The 16578-nt window shown below is 39.4% G+C and overlaps 2 protein-coding genes across 3 annotated transcripts; one reads left to right on the top strand and one right to left on the bottom strand.

Moving 5' to 3' along the window:
* The first annotated feature begins 253 nt into the window (after nucleotides 1-253).
* LOC140943598 (histamine H2 receptor-like) lies at nucleotides 254-9547 on the top strand. 2 transcript variants are annotated; one of them, XM_073392712.1, is made up of 3 exons: nucleotides 254-360; nucleotides 2802-2881; nucleotides 8161-9547. In XM_073392712.1, exons 2-3 carry the CDS (start codon nucleotides 2850-2852, stop codon nucleotides 9140-9142), a joined length of 1014 nt encoding a protein of 337 aa, XP_073248813.1. In that variant the 5' UTR covers nucleotides 254-360; nucleotides 2802-2849; the 3' UTR covers nucleotides 9143-9547. The 2 variants fall into 2 exon arrangements, with proteins under 2 accessions (XP_073248813.1, XP_073248820.1); XM_073392719.1 differs by lacking the exon at nucleotides 254-360 and adding an exon at nucleotides 2648-2696.
* Nucleotides 9548-9908: 361 nt separating this feature from the next.
* On the bottom strand, nucleotides 9909-14809 carry LOC140943611 (receptor-transporting protein 4-like). The gene is made up of 3 exons (XM_073392732.1): nucleotides 14455-14809; nucleotides 12964-13100; nucleotides 9909-10465 (listed from the first exon to the last, which is right to left on the bottom strand). Exons 1-3 carry the CDS (start codon nucleotides 14780-14782, stop codon nucleotides 10337-10339), a joined length of 594 nt encoding a protein of 197 aa, XP_073248833.1. The 5' UTR covers nucleotides 14783-14809; the 3' UTR covers nucleotides 9909-10336.
* Between the last annotated feature and the right edge of the window lie 1769 nt (nucleotides 14810-16578).

Below are 16578 nucleotides of genomic sequence, written 5' to 3'. Positions count from 1 at the left end.
ATATCAATGCTTTGCAATGACAGAGCAGACAGAGTGGTCTTAAGAATTAACAACATGATCACACAAGATGATTTTGCTTAATATTTTAACAACTTCTCCCCACCATTTCTATAGGCAACGAATAGCGGCAACAAAGGAGAATTTAGATTTTCATTTTCGGGTTTAAAGAGTAAATGCATGTGCGACATCTCAGTTGCTCGGAAAAGTAAAACCGGATTGCAGCACAATACCGCTGTAATTGATACAGCGGGCACATAAGGCCCGATTACGATATGTCAATCAGTCTGAGGAAGGAAATAATATTCTCCAAATTGTACCGTTTTGCATTTTACAAGTTACTAGTGAGAAACACTAACAAAGGTGGGTAAGTTTTTTTAATCGATATTTACCTGGTAGTTCTAATTACCCAAAACAGAGCAACGCAGATCAACTAGCCACATTTACACAATGACATCAGCAATCTATTGTAGATTGCGTTTTGTCAATTTCAGCTTCGTGTGTTCCCGCCAAAAGGGATCGTTGCTTCTTAAATTTTCTCTAAAATTCTAATCTACTGACCAAACTACATTAAGATGTAAGATCTTACGATTTGGTCCTCCCGTTGAGAGTTGTACAGTACAGCACAACTGTATGCTCAGAATTCACGTTATGCCAAAACAAAACATTGACTTGTTCAGTCACGCTATCCTAACCTGAGTGAACGCGAGTCTCGTTTAACAAAGACTCTTGCTCCATTCTTTTTTATTTCAGTAGGCTTTGTTACCATTTTTTGAAAAACAATCTGATGGTTCCAAATCCGTGAGAAAGCAGTTTTAAAAGCATGAGTTCATAAATCATCATCTACAGGGGTTATCAGTTAAAACATGTACAAGTATATAGCATCGGATGTTTTGTCGATAAAAAAGATTGGTCGTTTCCTTCAGTTACAAATTAAAATTCGCTCAAAAAGCGTCGTCTGTCAACTGGCTTGGAGCACGACAATTTTCTGATTGAACATCATTTTTAATATCTGTTGCGCTTGATCAACTTCTACTAATGAGCATGTATGGAAAAACAGGTTTCTTATCGGAAAAGAAACGAGGGATGTGATAACTTGACTTGCACCAATGATACGGAAATGGAAACGATTAAGTAGCCGGGTTGGGTCTGTGGTTTCTTGCATAAAAGACTTTGTTTCAGGTAAATTGACCAACACAACGTAATTAGGCCACACACAACCCAAACATCCCTACAAACGCGACGTTGACAGGGGTCATAGGGGCTTGACTAAAAATATGATATGACGGACGGACTCGCTGCTTTATGGAAAAGTTGTCATAGCAATGGACCAATGTGGGAAACTCGTTGAAACAAAGTTGTGAAAACTGACATCGGAGCAATCAGATTCTTACACCTGACAAAGCATTGAAAAAAGAAAGAAAGTTAATTTGAGCAATCTCGCAGGAACTGAGAAAAATACAAATTAAAAGCTTCTTTTAGAGATGAGATAGTTTCGAATTACTCCTACTAAGTCACAAGATAAACATGGGATGAGCGAAAATTCCCAAGCAGAGTTATTATGTGAATTCCTCACCAGTGATATAATTGGCGTCTTCGCTAGCGTGACGGATATCCTTTGGATAATCAAGTATCAGTGTTCATAGCAAGCGTCGTAGGAAAAGATTTATACCCAAAAATGAATCTTGATTCTAACGGGCACTCAATAGAATTCCCTCTTTGCTTATTGCAACCCACATTGAAGGTTACAAGTGCTCTGACTGAAAACTTGGCTTTTAGCCCTGCGCGATCAGCCTTGCATTACGCTATCAACCTTTTTTTTTTTCATCACTGATTTGATGTACACCAGGAGCCCCTAAGAGCCCATAACCCCGGAGAGAGCAACTCCCATACTAAGACTACGTCACGGCGTTTTTACGGACCAGCTTATTTTTAGACTCATTTTAGGGCACTTTTTCCCGCGAAAATAGAATCTCCACAATGTCTATGAGCGCATTCGAAGTATAAGATATCAAAAAGGAAAACTAAACTTTATTAAAAGGCAAAAAAAAATCATATTTTGGTCTGTAGGTTTTGCTGACTGGTTTGTGGAATTTAAAGATATTCAAAATTCGCGCCAAAAACGTTCTAAAAATAAAACTGGTCGGTAAAAACGCCGTGACATGAGCACATGGAAGTTGCACAATCCGGGTCATGGGCTCCTGGGCTCCTGTGTACACCAACCACCCTATCCTGGGCGGCGGGCGTAGAAAAGGAAACGGGGAGGGCGGGAGGAGGGGAGGGAAAAGCAAAATGGAAAAAGGAGATCCTCCCTCCCCAACCTCCCTCCCTTCTTCCCACTCCCCAATTCCCCTCCCTTAACTTCTCTTTCTCCTCCCCTACCCCTTTCGACGCCTCCCAGGCAGGCTACAACATCCCATGTAGGTACAATACGTTGATACACATACAAATTCTCCAGACTGGTCCCCATACACTTCCCTCAAGAATTAGTAGGGAGACTTTGATAAAAGATCAAAGCATTTTGCCTTTGGTGATTAGCGGTCGTAAAATTTATTAATTCCCGTAACATTTCCAAGGACGATGTATTGATGTTGTTGTTGGAAAAAAGTAATGGCGGTCATTAAGGAAAATTAAATGAAATAGCGACCACGGATGCTTTTAAAGAACAAAGCAAACAAAGCTGACAGGTAAATGCTAAGGTTAATGTCAGTATTTTCCTGTTAAGCGCCAAAGTTATTTCCATTATGGTAATCAAACACAAAGAATGTACGGTTTTAGTTTAATATTTGGGTTTTCAATTTTAGCTTGACCTTCTTTGATGGCCTCGTCGTCTACTTGATGTACTTGATATTATGGCTACAGCAAACCTCGTCAACTCAACAAGGTAAGGAATAAGTTCGACTACGGAATGTTTGCCAATAAAACTGCCAACCATATATTTCTCATCGAAATACGGAAAAGCTGAGATTTCCGTCTTCCTGAACACATTGAAATCTTCAGTGGAAATGTTGTTTGAATTCCTCTTATTCTAAGTGAATTTCAAAAGTGACAGGCACATAAAGAACAGGAAGCAAAGTTATTCAATGTGAATGCTTTCGATTTAGTTAAATGCCGTCTGCTTGTCTTTATTTAACGCATAAAATTAATGTGCTTCACCTGGTAGACCTTAAGTATATAAAACACTCAGCTCTTTTGACTATACGCGTGCTTTTGAATAAAATGCATCCTCAGAGTAAAATGCAATCAGCACAACTTGCGCCAAATTCAAGCATCCACTTCAACTTAACAGTACCACTGGAATCCTTAAAAAATGAACCACAACTTTCCCCTACCGTTTCTTGAGACATCAACGTCGTTCAGTTTTTAATAAGTGCATGCAGGGGAACTTTTCTGAATAAACACTTTCCGGAGCTTCAAGATAAAAAAAAAATGATGATAAATTAACCTTCCTTCGCGAAAATCAGCGTCGTTTGTGATGCGACTTGATGAAGTTTTGATCACGTGATCGAAAATTTTGATAAAGCAGTTGCAACTAAAGGCAGAGAATTCCAACCCTTCTTGCTCGAAATATTACACGAAAGACCATTGCGCTTTTATTTGATAAGTTTGCATGAAAAGGTCCTAAAAGGATGATGTATTTCACACCAAAAGGTTTAAAAGTTGGCATCACTTCGTCAGCTGTCTAAAAACTATTTTAAAACTCCAGATCAATGGTGTTTTACTGAGTCTTGATTGGTCTTGATTTGAATGACAGTGTAAAACATATGACATAAGTGCTTTCTTATGGAGGTGATAGGCCTTTTTGCATTAGTTGATCACGTGATCAACTTTCTGTAAACATGAAAACAGTTCGCTTTTGAAAAATTTTGTTAGCAGGAACAGAAAGAGCGTATTAAAATTAGGTAACCGGTGAATTTTCAGCCGTGTATCTGAAAAAGCGATTGCAACGGCCGCCGAAAATTAGAAGGATTTGTATGGGAAAAACAACTCCTGCCGCTCTTCACGCTTAACTGGTTTTCCATACAAACCCTTGTAAATTAGGAAATTTTCTTAAGCTGTCGTAAAATATTTCCTTAAACATTATGCGGCTCAAATCTCCTTTTTTTCATTTATAACAGGCAATTTGAGCCCTAAAATGCATAAGGGAAAGATTTAACGACAGTCGAAATTTACAAGGATTTGTACGGAAAACCACTCGAGCCGTGACTGGGTGGCAAGAGTTGTTTTTCTCATACAATCTAATTTTCTGCGGCCGTTGCAATCGCTCCTATTGAGTTATACGAATGAAAATTCACAGATTACTTAATTTAAAAATGCTCTTTCAGTTCCTGCTAACAAAGCTTTTTTCATGTTTACAGAAAGTTGATCACGTGACTAACTATTGCAAAAGGCCTATTGATAGCCAAATACGGCTGTGTTAAAAAGAGAGCAACGCCACCGTCGAGAGTTTAATTTTTGGTGATATATGTGGCCAAATATAACCTGAGTCATATCGCCGGACAAAATGTTCACACTTTTTACATTCTCTTTACATATTTTAGGGCCTTTTTTGATGATTTTACACGTTTTCTTTTTAGTTCATTCAAATAATAATATATTTTTAAAAAGTTTTCAAATTCAAAATAGCAAAACAAAGCTCTTTCCTGTCAAAGTTAAATTTTAGGTCATCAAGGTGACATTTGATTAAATACCTTTTATTTAATTTCAACAGTTTTCCGTTAGCTGTGGCTAATAGCAAAGCTTAAGTTGACAACTGAACTAACAAATGTTACAGAAAATTCGTTTTAAGCGATTTGCAACAGCTGAAAGCATATGAGCAGTGTAATATATTCTGAAAGCTCTCTTTCTAAGATAAACAAATATGCCTTGTCTTGACACGGCAATGCAAATACCTATATTTTCAAAAGCTGCTTTGAAAGCTTTGTCTAAACCGATCATTTTGAAATTGACCGGAAAGAGCGAACAATGAAAGGTACTATTTCTATATCAAATCACATGGTATTGAGAGAAGCAGGATTAGCTTGTAAGTGGTGATTAGTCTGTTACGAAAGTTTAAGGTTTTCGAAATAGATGAAAATAAACCCAGAAAGGTATCTACACAGCTAACGTTTCGGCAACTAAAACTTTTGCTACTCATATTTGAGTGTCGTTAAAGAGCAAAAAGAATCAGCTTCTTCAGGCTCCTGAAGTAAAATCTGCTACTGAAGAGCTCAAAAATCAATCTCCTTTCGTAGCGAGAGTGAAAATGACTACAACGCCTGCGAGAAATGGCTTCATGCTTGATCATCGGTAAGTTAAAAATTAGGTTTTGTTCGCAGTATTTTTGCATATATAAACAATGGGAAAATATACTTTATTGGCCTTCTTAAGAATCACTAGCATGGCTCATTAATTGGTCAGAAAACTGACTGTTTGTTTCCCGCTTAAAGAACAAAAAGATATAGAAATTGTACTGATAAAAGATTATTTTGTTACGGCTACAAGGACACTGTAGAAAATAGAGAACGAAGATCAGGAAAGATCAAACCCAGAGTCGTAACGTTAAAGTGTAAACGTAATGAAGCCATATAAATTCTGACAGCAACAAAAATTCATGTGGCCTGATTGTCAACTTTTTATGATAGCTTCTAGTTTTCCAATGGTCATCTACTGTCAAGTGTAATATTGGAGATTTATGAAGGTAAATTGACAGTTTCATGGTTTCATGGCTATAAGGTTTGTGAAGAAGACGCAAAAACAAATGAGTGTGATGTTAGCGTCACCTTCATATTCTGTACGACTTGAACTGACTTGTTGTATTTTAGGTTGTGAAGGATCGACTCTCTGTCTTCTTGTATAATTCCGTTGATTATTTTTTTCTGATTAGCGCAAAATTTTTCTTGCCCTGAAAGTTTTTTTTTGAAAAGTTATTAGCAAAAAGTATAAGACTGCAAACCGAACAGCAACACTTATGGAACAACCGAAAAGCTTTCTTGCAGAGGAAAAAGAAAACTTTAAAAATGACTATAAGCAATTTCTTCTATGTCCCTCTTGAGGTAAGAGTTATACAGCCCTTATACTTTAAACTTTTCAAGACACAGCAGTAAAAAATAAATAATTGTCACAATTTTTTTAGAATTAAGACAAACGGATTACGTAATTTTTTATCTTTTTTTTTCTGTTTGTAAACTAAAGCTGTTATAGATAGTATAGTTCTGATGTTCTTGCAAGTTTAGCATTAAGGTGGAATCGATGCGAAGCGATTTCACGGAGAGAATATTTTGTACATGATAGAGTGAATAATATACCTTATCGCCGCCTAGGTCATTTTCATTTGCGGATATTTGGCTGAAATGTTTGTTTTTCCCTCTGTTTTTATTTTTCCTTTTTAGCAACACTATAAAAACTGTCTCCTTTGTTTAAAACGGATATAGTTAAAAGAAAATTCAACACTTGAGGTGAGGCTATATTTTTTTTCGCTTTAAATTAAAAAGTGCCGCTAGCTTTAAATTATGTTTGGAACGTTTTGAAATCAAATCATGAAAAAAAAAGAACATTCTATTTATTTTGATCGAGACTCTGACTATAAAGACAACGAAACTAGGTTTTCATATAAGATGTAAATGAATATAATATATTCAAAATTTAGATTCGCGAACAAGCATTTATATTGATCGTCATCAAAATTAGCCTAAGTATCCTTGGCCTGTTAAGCTTTTCCTTTTTCGTTAATTATCGCTGTTTTTATTAAAGTGAATTTTCTGATTAGAATTTCGAAGAAGCACCGGGGAAATGAAATTTGATCGCAAGATATCATGGTTGTTGATACAGCCGTGAGTGAGGTGAGACAGGTTACCATGCCAACCTAACAAACATTATCACGTCGAGTTGTTAAGTAATCAAATTAATTAAATAGAAGAGCTCTTAAGGAAACCTCAAAAGCAACTGACCAAAGGTGAAGGATAAAATTTAACATGAATAGGGATTTCTGAACTTCTGGATTGTTTTTCACCACATAACTGGTAAGGACGTCGCAAAGTGAACTCTCGCTGTAAACACACAGATTGTATAGAAGTATATTACTCAAACTTTTGAACTTTCTACGTAACTGCTGGTAGCAAGACAGAATTGAATTATTCTCTCTTGCTCAGTGGTAGTCGTTTCACAGTCCCCTCTTTCCCCGTAAAATCGTCGGGATCGAGATCCTACTCCTGGAAGAATTCCCTTATGGGTGGCCATCTTGGTTTCAAATGTACCCAGTCTAGCGTGGGGTTGAGCATCAAATCTAGAAGCGGGGGATGGTTTGGGAAGAGGCACGGGGGCAAAAGCAAAATACCCCCCACCACCACCACCACCTCTATAAACCTTTGGCCCGTCCCTAGGGCTTTCCACAGGTTGCTCGAGATTTTCCAAAAGGTTTCAAGTGATTTCTCAAAAAATTGCTCAAAAGTTGGTCTGATGCTAAAATATGCAAATTCTACAACGAAAGTAAGATGTCTAAGCATTTTGTGCAATTTTGCGAGTTAACCAGCGTTGCTAAATAACTTTTTCCTCAATTAAAACCAAAAATTGTAATGAGCCAATAAAATTGTTGAATTATCTTCTTCACCCGAGACACTCAAGTCAGTCCAGTGTGACTCTTCGATCGTCCACCATTTTAAGTTTTCTCTAAAAATCGCTGACCTAGCAGCAGGCTACGTTTATCTTGCGCCCATGATCTGCCCCAGGGGAAGGATTTGGCTCTTTTTTTACAGGAAACTCATAAATTGTCCACTAAAACGTTGTGAAATATGGAAAAAAGGCCAATTTAAGCACTAAAAGCTGCTCCGATATCTCAGAATTAGATGATAACTAGAGAAATTGCTCAAAAACACAAAACGATGATCGAAACGAAAAACATTCCTCGAAATGCGAGAAGCTGCCAAAAAGTTACCGAGCAACTTGTGGAAAACCTTATCCGCTCCTTCCGTCCATTCAAACTAAGAGAGCTCCCTGCAAATCGATCTTACAAACAAATAAAAATTATACGAATGTGAACAGTTTACTCTCCTGGGGTCGTTCGACAAAACAACGATCGACTCTCTAAAAGATGATCTCTCAGCCCATTTTACATGTTATCTTGAATCACCTGCATAACCCATTGCTGCCTTCAAATTATTTACCCTCGCTTTTGTTTGCTCACAGCCCCATGATTCCTTCATCTGTTGGCGGAAGCTCCAGTCCCCCACAACCCACGGTCCTGTGGTACGTTCAGTTAACTTACATCATCATCATCATCGCCTTGGCATTTATTGGCAACATCCTCATTTTCGTGGTGATTTGCATCAACCGACGCCTTCACAAAATCGACAACATGTTCATCGCCAATCTAGCCATCAGTGATTTCCTGTTTACATTGATCGAGACTTCATCGAACACGACCAGGGAGATAAAACGAAACTGGCGCCCACCTCACGACGTGGCTTGCTACGTAATAATAGCTTCAAGTGTCCTTTGCGCGTCAGCTTCTGTTTTTACTCAAACAGCGGTCGCTGTTAATCGATATCTCGCCGTAACGCGACCTTTGCAATACCCGAACCTTGTGAATAGAAAAAGGGTGTTCATATCCATCGCTTTTATATGGATTTTTGCAATTTCTTTAGCATCACCGCCTTTGATATGGAGGCCGCTGACAGTTATTTGCGGGGAGGAAGAATCTTACGTGGAACACATCACTTACGAGATCATTTACATGACCGCCGAGTGGATATTGATTTTTGTAATGCCATTCTCGATCATGTCTTTTATTTACTTCCGAATATACCGCATTGCCCGAAACCACGCTCAGCGAGTGCGGCCGGGTATATACGAAGAATCTACGACAACCACTCAAGGAAGTGCGAATAATTCTTCGTGCAGGTGTCGTCATATCACGAACCTTAACAGAGAGTTCAAAGCTGCCAAGATGCTTGTAACAATATCTGGCGCTTTCTTGATGTCTTGGTGCCCATTTTTTGTTACATTAACTTTGTGGAAGTTTCAGGATCACGTACAGATTTATCCTAAAGTATTTACAGGATTTCTGTACTTAGTTTATACTTTACCAGCCATTAATCCTGTGATTTATGCATACTGGTGCCGGGATATACGTAATACAGTGAGAAAGCTTTTAACTTGTCGAAAATGAGAAATTTAAGATTGAATGTCAAATACTCTCTTTTCACTACTAGAAAAATTCAGTATGGTCACTTTAATTTGGCCTCCGTAGTGCTACAAGAACGTAAGAATTTTAATATCATTGAAACTACTGACAAAGTTGAATCGTTAGACTGCTATTAAATCTATGAGAAAAACAGAAAATAACTAAACGATCCTCAGTTATAAGCTCAGTTACCCTGTTCCAGGCGTTCATATATTGGAGACTGCATGCAGTGGAAAGCAAAACAAAAAAAGAAGGGGAGGAATTTCCTGCTACTCCACCCCATCTGAATGCCTGTGATCCTTCATTTATTCACTTGAAGATGTGTCATTTACGTCACTAATCAGTGGCGGATCTAGGGGAGGGGCCAGCCCCTCCTTATTTTTAGACCAAACTGAAGCCCGAAGCCCCCCCCCCCCCCCCCCCCACCCCTCCCCTCTTATCTGAATATCTGGATCCGCCATTACTAATGTATAGTATTCATCAACATTCGGTCATTACGGTCATGATCGTTATCGTTGTCATTATCGGTCAAGTCCTTATCTACAGGTCTCATCGTTATCGTCGTGTTCGTCTATATCGTGATCGTTATAATCATTGCTACAATGAATGTAACTTAGATAGTGGCTTTTCAGAGTGTAATTATCACATACATAACAAGAAACGTTAGGGTGGAATAATTGGAAAAGCAATTAATAAATAAATGACAACCCGAGTATTTTTTTCTAGTTGGTACCGTTCTTATGGCTTGTTTGTTGTTTGTTGTTTTTGTTTTTAACAATTTCTATACACGCACACAGGGTGAATTTTGAACGTGATAGTCTCTTGAGTAACATTACGCTTAGCAAACAACCAATGAAAAAGCTAAAAGGCTGCATGGGATTATTTGCTTCAATATTGACACATTTTCTCTCGGTAAGCATTTACTTTATTCTTTTAATATTTGATTATACAGAGAAATTATAAGGAAAAAATCATTGCTTGTAGCTAGGGCTTGAAGGCTCAAAAAGGGAATAGTTCATTTATTCAAAGGGAATACTGAAAAAAGAAAACGAGCGAAAGCTAGTGGACACCAGTAGGTAGGCAATTGTTCATAAAACCTAATTCGAGCCTATTTGTCTTGAGCCAATTTATCACGACCCACAACTTATAGCAATCTTAATTTCAACAAAAGAGAGAGAATTATCTCCTGCGATTGCTGCTACATTGCCCCTCCTGGCATGCTTGACATCGACTGGAATCATGTGGCCTCCTTGGCCTGCCACGCCTCCTGTTTTCGTCCATGACGGGTTTTGGAAAACCATAAAAAACCTGAAACGCAGTGGATATCGGTTAGGGGCCAAGATCTTACAAAACAGTGAAATCCAACTACTGGTCTATTATCAATGCTCATCCTCGGAGACCCAGGGGCAGTCAGTCGGGCCGGGTTAAAAGGCGCGACGAAAGTTTTCAAGCATGGGCGGAAGAGCCCCTGGGTACCGACTCTCACCGGACCATTTCCAAACGGTCAAGCGATTGCTGGCTCCTGATTGGGCACAAAAAATGCTTTGTATTATTGTGCCCAATCGGCGAACAGCATCTCCTGAGTTCTTTTCGTGAGTTCGTACACGACGGCTATTGATTCGATCACGGCTTGTCTGGCTCATGCACCAAAGAAATGCACGCTGTCGGGAATCTTTCAGTTTGATATTACCGCTACGTTTCAAAATACTGGTAGTCTTTACACCAGAGCCTAAATAAGCTAAGAAATATTTCAAGACAAGTAAATTTTAAATTCTTCAAGTAAAAGAAAGCTTCACACACAACCTATCTTTTTTCTTCAGGTTTTCCCACGTAACGTACTTAAGATTGATTGACATGCTTCGCTTTTCTCAAAGCTTGAAAACCGCAAGTTCGGTTTTTTAAGTCGGTTTTAATAAGATGCAAAGTAAAGTTACTTGAGATTTTGCTTAGGCCGTCACACACGCTTTTTGGTTAAGTAAAACTTAGCAGCTCTCTTACTTAACAGCCTAGTGTAAAGACAACCACTGTCTACACGAAAACTAAAGACGCTTTTCCAAAACTACAAGCTTGAGCTTACAGCAGGTATTCACGCTTGAATCGATCACGCCTTCGTAAATATTAGGGAGTTTAATATGCCACGACAGCTGACAACCACGAAAACGTCGCATGAAGAGTGAACTCACATTTTTTCAGTCTCTATCGTGATTATTCCAACTCACTTACTTTGTCAAATGCAAGCGAACTCTCCTGGAGCTGAATTTCTTTCAACCCGATATCCAAGTTCATAAAGAGAAAGAAGATTTTGTCATTACTTGTTTACGTCCTTCACAAAAGGTGAAATTAGGCATTTTCACGGGGTAGTCGTGCAGTGACGGCAAAGAAATATACAAAAAAGTGTGATGCACGTGCAAAGTTGTTGTTTTGCCTTGTCAGACTTGTCAAGCTATTTCTTTTTTACTTTCTCGTCGCCGCTTCATCTTAAACTTCCTATTATTTACGATACGTTGTGATCCGTCAGAAACAGAATTTTCTCAGTGCAAATTAAATTGCTGCTGCCGATAGCATCCGAAACGTTTTTCGACTCATCGGTAGTTCCTTCGTTTCTGGTTAGGAAAGCTTGGTGAACGAACCGAGCAACTGTGGCGAGATAATAGCCGTCGTGTACGAACTCACGAAAAGAACTCAGGAGATGCTGTTCGCCGATTGGGCACAATAATACGAAGAATTTTTTGTGCCCAATCAGGAACCAGCATTCTCTTGACCGTTTGGAAATGGTCCGGTGAGAGTCAGTACCCAGGGGCTTTTTTTTTCCGCCTCAACTTGAAAACTTTTGTCGCGCCTTTTCTCCAGGCCCGACTGACCGCCCCTGGGTCTCCGAGGATGATCAATGCTGCGTTCTGATTAGTTGAGTTACTGCTAGGCTATATGTTATAGCCCACTAGTAGCGAAAAGCGCCGGCTTTTGGGCGACAAAAAAGATTAAAGTCTAGCTTTAATTAGCTAAAGTTGTTTTGTCTCGATATTTTTTGACCAACTAGCTGCATGGATTTTACTAAAACAATTATTCCTCTAGCACTCATGGCATCTGAGTCAATAGCCCATTCGGCCTTCGGCCTCATGGGCTATTGACTCAGAGCCCATTCGGGCTCGAGGAATAATTGTAAAATAGCCTAAATTTGAAGTGTCAAAAGGAGAAAACCAGGCATCAAATTTTACTGGCTGCTGACGAGTTGCCCCTTGTAAGGGAATCCGGACTCAGGAATCCTGGGCTTCGGATTCCGGAATACAGCGCAAGAAATCCGGAATCCTCCTAAGGATTGGAATCCAGAATCCAAGTTCCACCGACATGGAATACTTGTTTTTTTTGCCGGCTTTCAAGAACCAGATCGCTCTAATAACTGTTTCTCCATATATTATAACAACTTTAACTCACATACACATCATATGGCTAGTATATCCTACGGGCAGTAAACGGCCCCAACCTTATCGCGTTGGCTACAAACAGAGGTTATCGGAGCGCGTTCTCTTATGTTGTCGTTTGGTTCTAATATATTTTTAACTTGAAAGACGAGAAGTTAAGTTCGTGGAGTAGTCCCTGTCTAGTATCGCCGCCAGTTAACCAAAATAACCACTGATGACTGATTATGATTTTCACCGGCCAGCTTTCAAACTGATCTTAAAAATACTCATGCACAAACCACCAAACCGGGGCTAGAATTAATCAAGAGTATAGCGTCCAGTAAGTATCTAATCTTACGAGCACCCTCAAGATGTAACAGCTTGTAAACATAAAATGCAACCACCAACCTCTCCTATTTTCTTATGAACATTATTCAGGACTTTTTCCACCTCCTCCCTGTACCATTTTGGATTTTGAAACTCTTCATTGTCACATCCCTCAGATATCTTGCACTTCTGACCATACAGCCTAAACCTCAAGGAATCTAAAGGATTGATTGACATGCAGTTTGATAGTATTTGTTATTACGTTTTTCGTTTTGGTAAAACTTGTACCCAGATCTAAGCGGAATAAAGTGAGGTGTAAGATACGTTTTCACTAGTGCAGGTGTGGGAGTACTCTCTGATCTAAGAAATCAAAATTAATAAACCCATTTTAGGGAAAATTCCCTTAAGAGAAAATTCCTCAAGTGATGTGGACCTGAAACAGCCGCATAAGACAAATAAAATGGCGACAAACGGCACAGAGATGGGAAGATCGCAAAAACTGCCACAGGAACGAAGAAAAGTACATATAAAATAGTAAAATATCAACAGCCATAAAGCTTCCTCCTCAATATGCAAAACGACGGGTTTTGAAATTTTGACTAGGGGCAAACATACCCATACCTCCCTCCCAACTTTCCAAGAGGGCCTCATTAATCACTGAATTAAAAGGTCACCATTGGGGAGCCGACAACTCAACTCGCGGGGGTACTCATAAAAGTTTCATAGGAAAAGGCTCCTTCCCTCTCACCCTTTTATACAATATTTGGCAGGAAAAGGACACCATTCGTATAGCTTCTTCAAAAGGTACCCCTTTCACATACCTAGTTTAGAAATTTGCTCTCTCTTAAGTTCTGTAAATGCACTATCCTTTATATATGAATAAATCACAATTCGAGAAAGTTTTCTCGACATTTTCACAGCCATAAAATGCAATTGTTAGCCCTTTTGGGCCTTTTTTTACTGACCAAAATGACAGATTTCGCTACCCTTTCAAATACTTCAACTAGTGTAATCCCCACCCTTTCATATACCTGAAGCCTGAAAAAGGTACCCCTTTAGGGCGCAGCCTCCCCTTATAGGCAATTATAGGCAGTACCCTCCCGGGACTGCACATTTCTACAGGTTCGGAATCATAAAATGGCGTTAATTAAAAGAGCATTCATCTCAAACTATATTAAATTCAAAGGTTCCAACAACTCCCAACATTGATGAGAGTTACATGATGCGTAGTTTTCCACTCCGTCACATGGTGTTTCGGGTTGTCGGAGTTGCTGCGCAAAGTTTGAAATTGGTCAAACTTTTCGGAGCAAACAACTCCCAACATTTCTTTTGTCCAGTGATCGCCGAAGCGTTGCCCAACAATGTTGAGTCCGTTTGCGCAGCTCTTTCAACATTGCTGGGGCGACGCATGCGCATTACACGTGGTCTCCTTGAACATCTTTCCCGTGTGTCACAGTATTGGTGGGAGTTGCACGCTACCTCTAACACCATCCAACAACTCGCAACATTCTCGGGCCAACACTGTTGGACGTTTTAGCAACGTTTTGAGAACAAAACAATCTAGTTACATACAAATACTTCCATTCTCGCGGCGGTTCGTTCCTGCTTCTGAATCTCCACTGTCGCCTTGATCTTTCTCTTGCTTTAATTCGGGCTTGTCCCCTATTTTATTGAACCAGAATATAACACGTCCATTCATTGATGTCCAGGAATTGCCGCAGTCGCAGACAAACTTTACCTTGGCGCTGTCTTTAAAGGTTCGCCATCCTTGAGGCATGGGCACGTTAGTTGGCAACAGTCTCCACTCGTCCGGATTAAAATCCACGAAGATTTGATCAAACGTCTCGTGCCAGTGCTGCGCCATATTTAAATGAGGAGTTTCGTCAAATGAGGATCCCATCTTCTCAATTTCAAATCTTGAATTATAGATAACTACAAAAAGAAGGTTGTGAATATCTTTAATGCCTGAATGCAGTAAAAACAACAACAACAATAACACACCTAGTTTACCAAACAGCGGTTAAAAAAATTCGTTGCAGTTAAAACGACCCCTCGAACTCATTTTCTACACAGCCTCATGGACAAAAGAGAACAGCTCTGGGATCAAGATATCACCCACTCTCGCCCCCAGAACCCGTCGTTTCTTTTGGTCAGGAGGTAAATAAAGCCGAGTGGGTCTGGGGACGAGCACGGATATCCCTCTCTTCCGCCTGTGCATGACGACATCCTCTGTTACTTTGTATGTTAATCTTTGATCACCTTGAGATTCTTGGAAACTATTCACCCTCGTTTCCCCTGACACAACATTTTGCCCTATTAAAAATTGAAAAGTTAGTGTAAACGTGATCAACATGCCTCCCGATCCTAAGAGTCGCTCTTCGCTTGATAAATTATTTCCTGTTTGCACCTTCGCTGACTCTTGATTGTCTTGTGAGACAACTACTGAATTTTAACACAAGTGAAAGAAATGATACTATTCCGTGAAGAATCACTAGCCTGCCCTCAACAGTCGAAGTCTTACCTGTGTTTCTTTCAAATACTTTACTTGAAAAGCTCTTCTGCCTAGTTTTTTACTCTATTGACTGCATTGTGGAGTCTCCACTCAGGTTTATGGCCTCACTACCACTTTATTCAAGTTCGTATAAAACTTGTAAGCGAAAATGATAAAAGCACGATGCTAAGAAAACTGTACGTACTTTTCCTGAATTTAAATTGCCCAAAATTTAAACAAACAGGTGTTTTCTAACAGAAATGTGATCTTCACTTTGTTCTCGGCGTGTAGACTAATACACTTAAAGATTTACTGTGAATTAAAACAGTAAATAATGGCAATAAAATTAACAACTACTTAGTAACACTAGAGACATTTCGTTCTTTTCCCAATAAAAATCGATAGAGGCTTTAAATTTAAATGGTTTCCACGAAATTTAGTTGCTTACCAAGTTCGTCTGTAGCCGTCGATTTCTCCAGTTCACCCGGAAGCTGAAAAACTGTAAGCCCTGCCGTAAGCTTTGTACGCAAAGGTATCTGAGAATTTTCAACAGCTAAAAGGCTCAGACAATTTTTTGGTGGCCGAACTTTAACCTTCAACTAAATCTATACTGTGTTTTGACAGTTATAAACACCTATGAAGTATCATGTACTAGCTCGTTCGATTTATGATTCGAAAATAGCAGTTTTCTCGGAAGGCACTCGTTTCCGTATCGTTTCCGAGAAGTGATCGTATACCGGGCTAGCCTATTCACGATTCGCCACTGACCTGCAGTTTCGCGGAAAGCGGTTGTTTCCCACCGTTTTTCAAGAACTGATAAACGCACTGGTCTGCTCAAGTTTACAACTGTTCCCGGGAGACAGCCATTTTGTCCATTTCCGTCGAGTTTCCGAGAACCCTTGTTGTCCCCAGTCCCCCGCGCACTTGGCCTGGGTAACCTGTTGCCCGTTTCGGTGAACTAGTCACATATGGAATCAAAACAATATTTAATTTCTTATTGCACCCATGACCCTAAGATCAGTCAATTGTACTGTCAAAGCAATCAATGTCAAACATAGCTCCTCTGCTATATGTATAGCCTGAGTAAACAGCTAACTAGTCTCGCCTGTGCCTTTATTTTGCCTCTGAGCGTTTAGCAATACTGTCCAATATTTGCCTCACTGGAAAATCTACAAAGGGTTCCTCACAAAATCGGAATATCCGTC

The sequence above is a fragment of the Porites lutea genome, chromosome 1 (genome assembly GCF_958299795.1).
Source record: "Porites lutea chromosome 1, jaPorLute2.1, whole genome shotgun sequence".
Classification (NCBI taxonomy): domain Eukaryota; kingdom Metazoa; phylum Cnidaria; class Anthozoa; order Scleractinia; family Poritidae; genus Porites; species Porites lutea.
This window is presented reverse-complemented; position numbering and strand designations above follow the sequence as displayed.

What these genes read in the sequence shown, in the direction of transcription:
- LOC140943611 (XM_073392732.1), bottom strand. Translation starts at nt 14,782, where the DNA reads ATGGGATCCTCATTTGACGAAACTCCTCATTTAAATATGGCGCAGCAC. An exon ending in CCGCGAGAATGGAAGTATTT is followed by an intron (nt 13,101 to 14,454) that starts GTATGTAACTAG and finishes TCAATCCTTTAG; the next exon opens with ATTCCTTGAGGTTTAGGCTG. An exon ending in TTCATAAGAAAATAGGAGAG is followed by an intron (nt 10,466 to 12,963) that starts GTTGGTGGTTGC and finishes ACTGCGTTTCAG; the next exon opens with GTTTTTTATGGTTTTCCAAA.
- LOC140943598 (XM_073392712.1), top strand. Translation starts at nt 2,850, where the DNA reads ATGGCTACAGCAAACCTCGTCAACTCAACAAG. An exon ending in AACCTCGTCAACTCAACAAG is followed by an intron (nt 2,882 to 8,160) that starts GTAAGGAATAAG and finishes GTTTGCTCACAG; the next exon opens with CCCCATGATTCCTTCATCTG.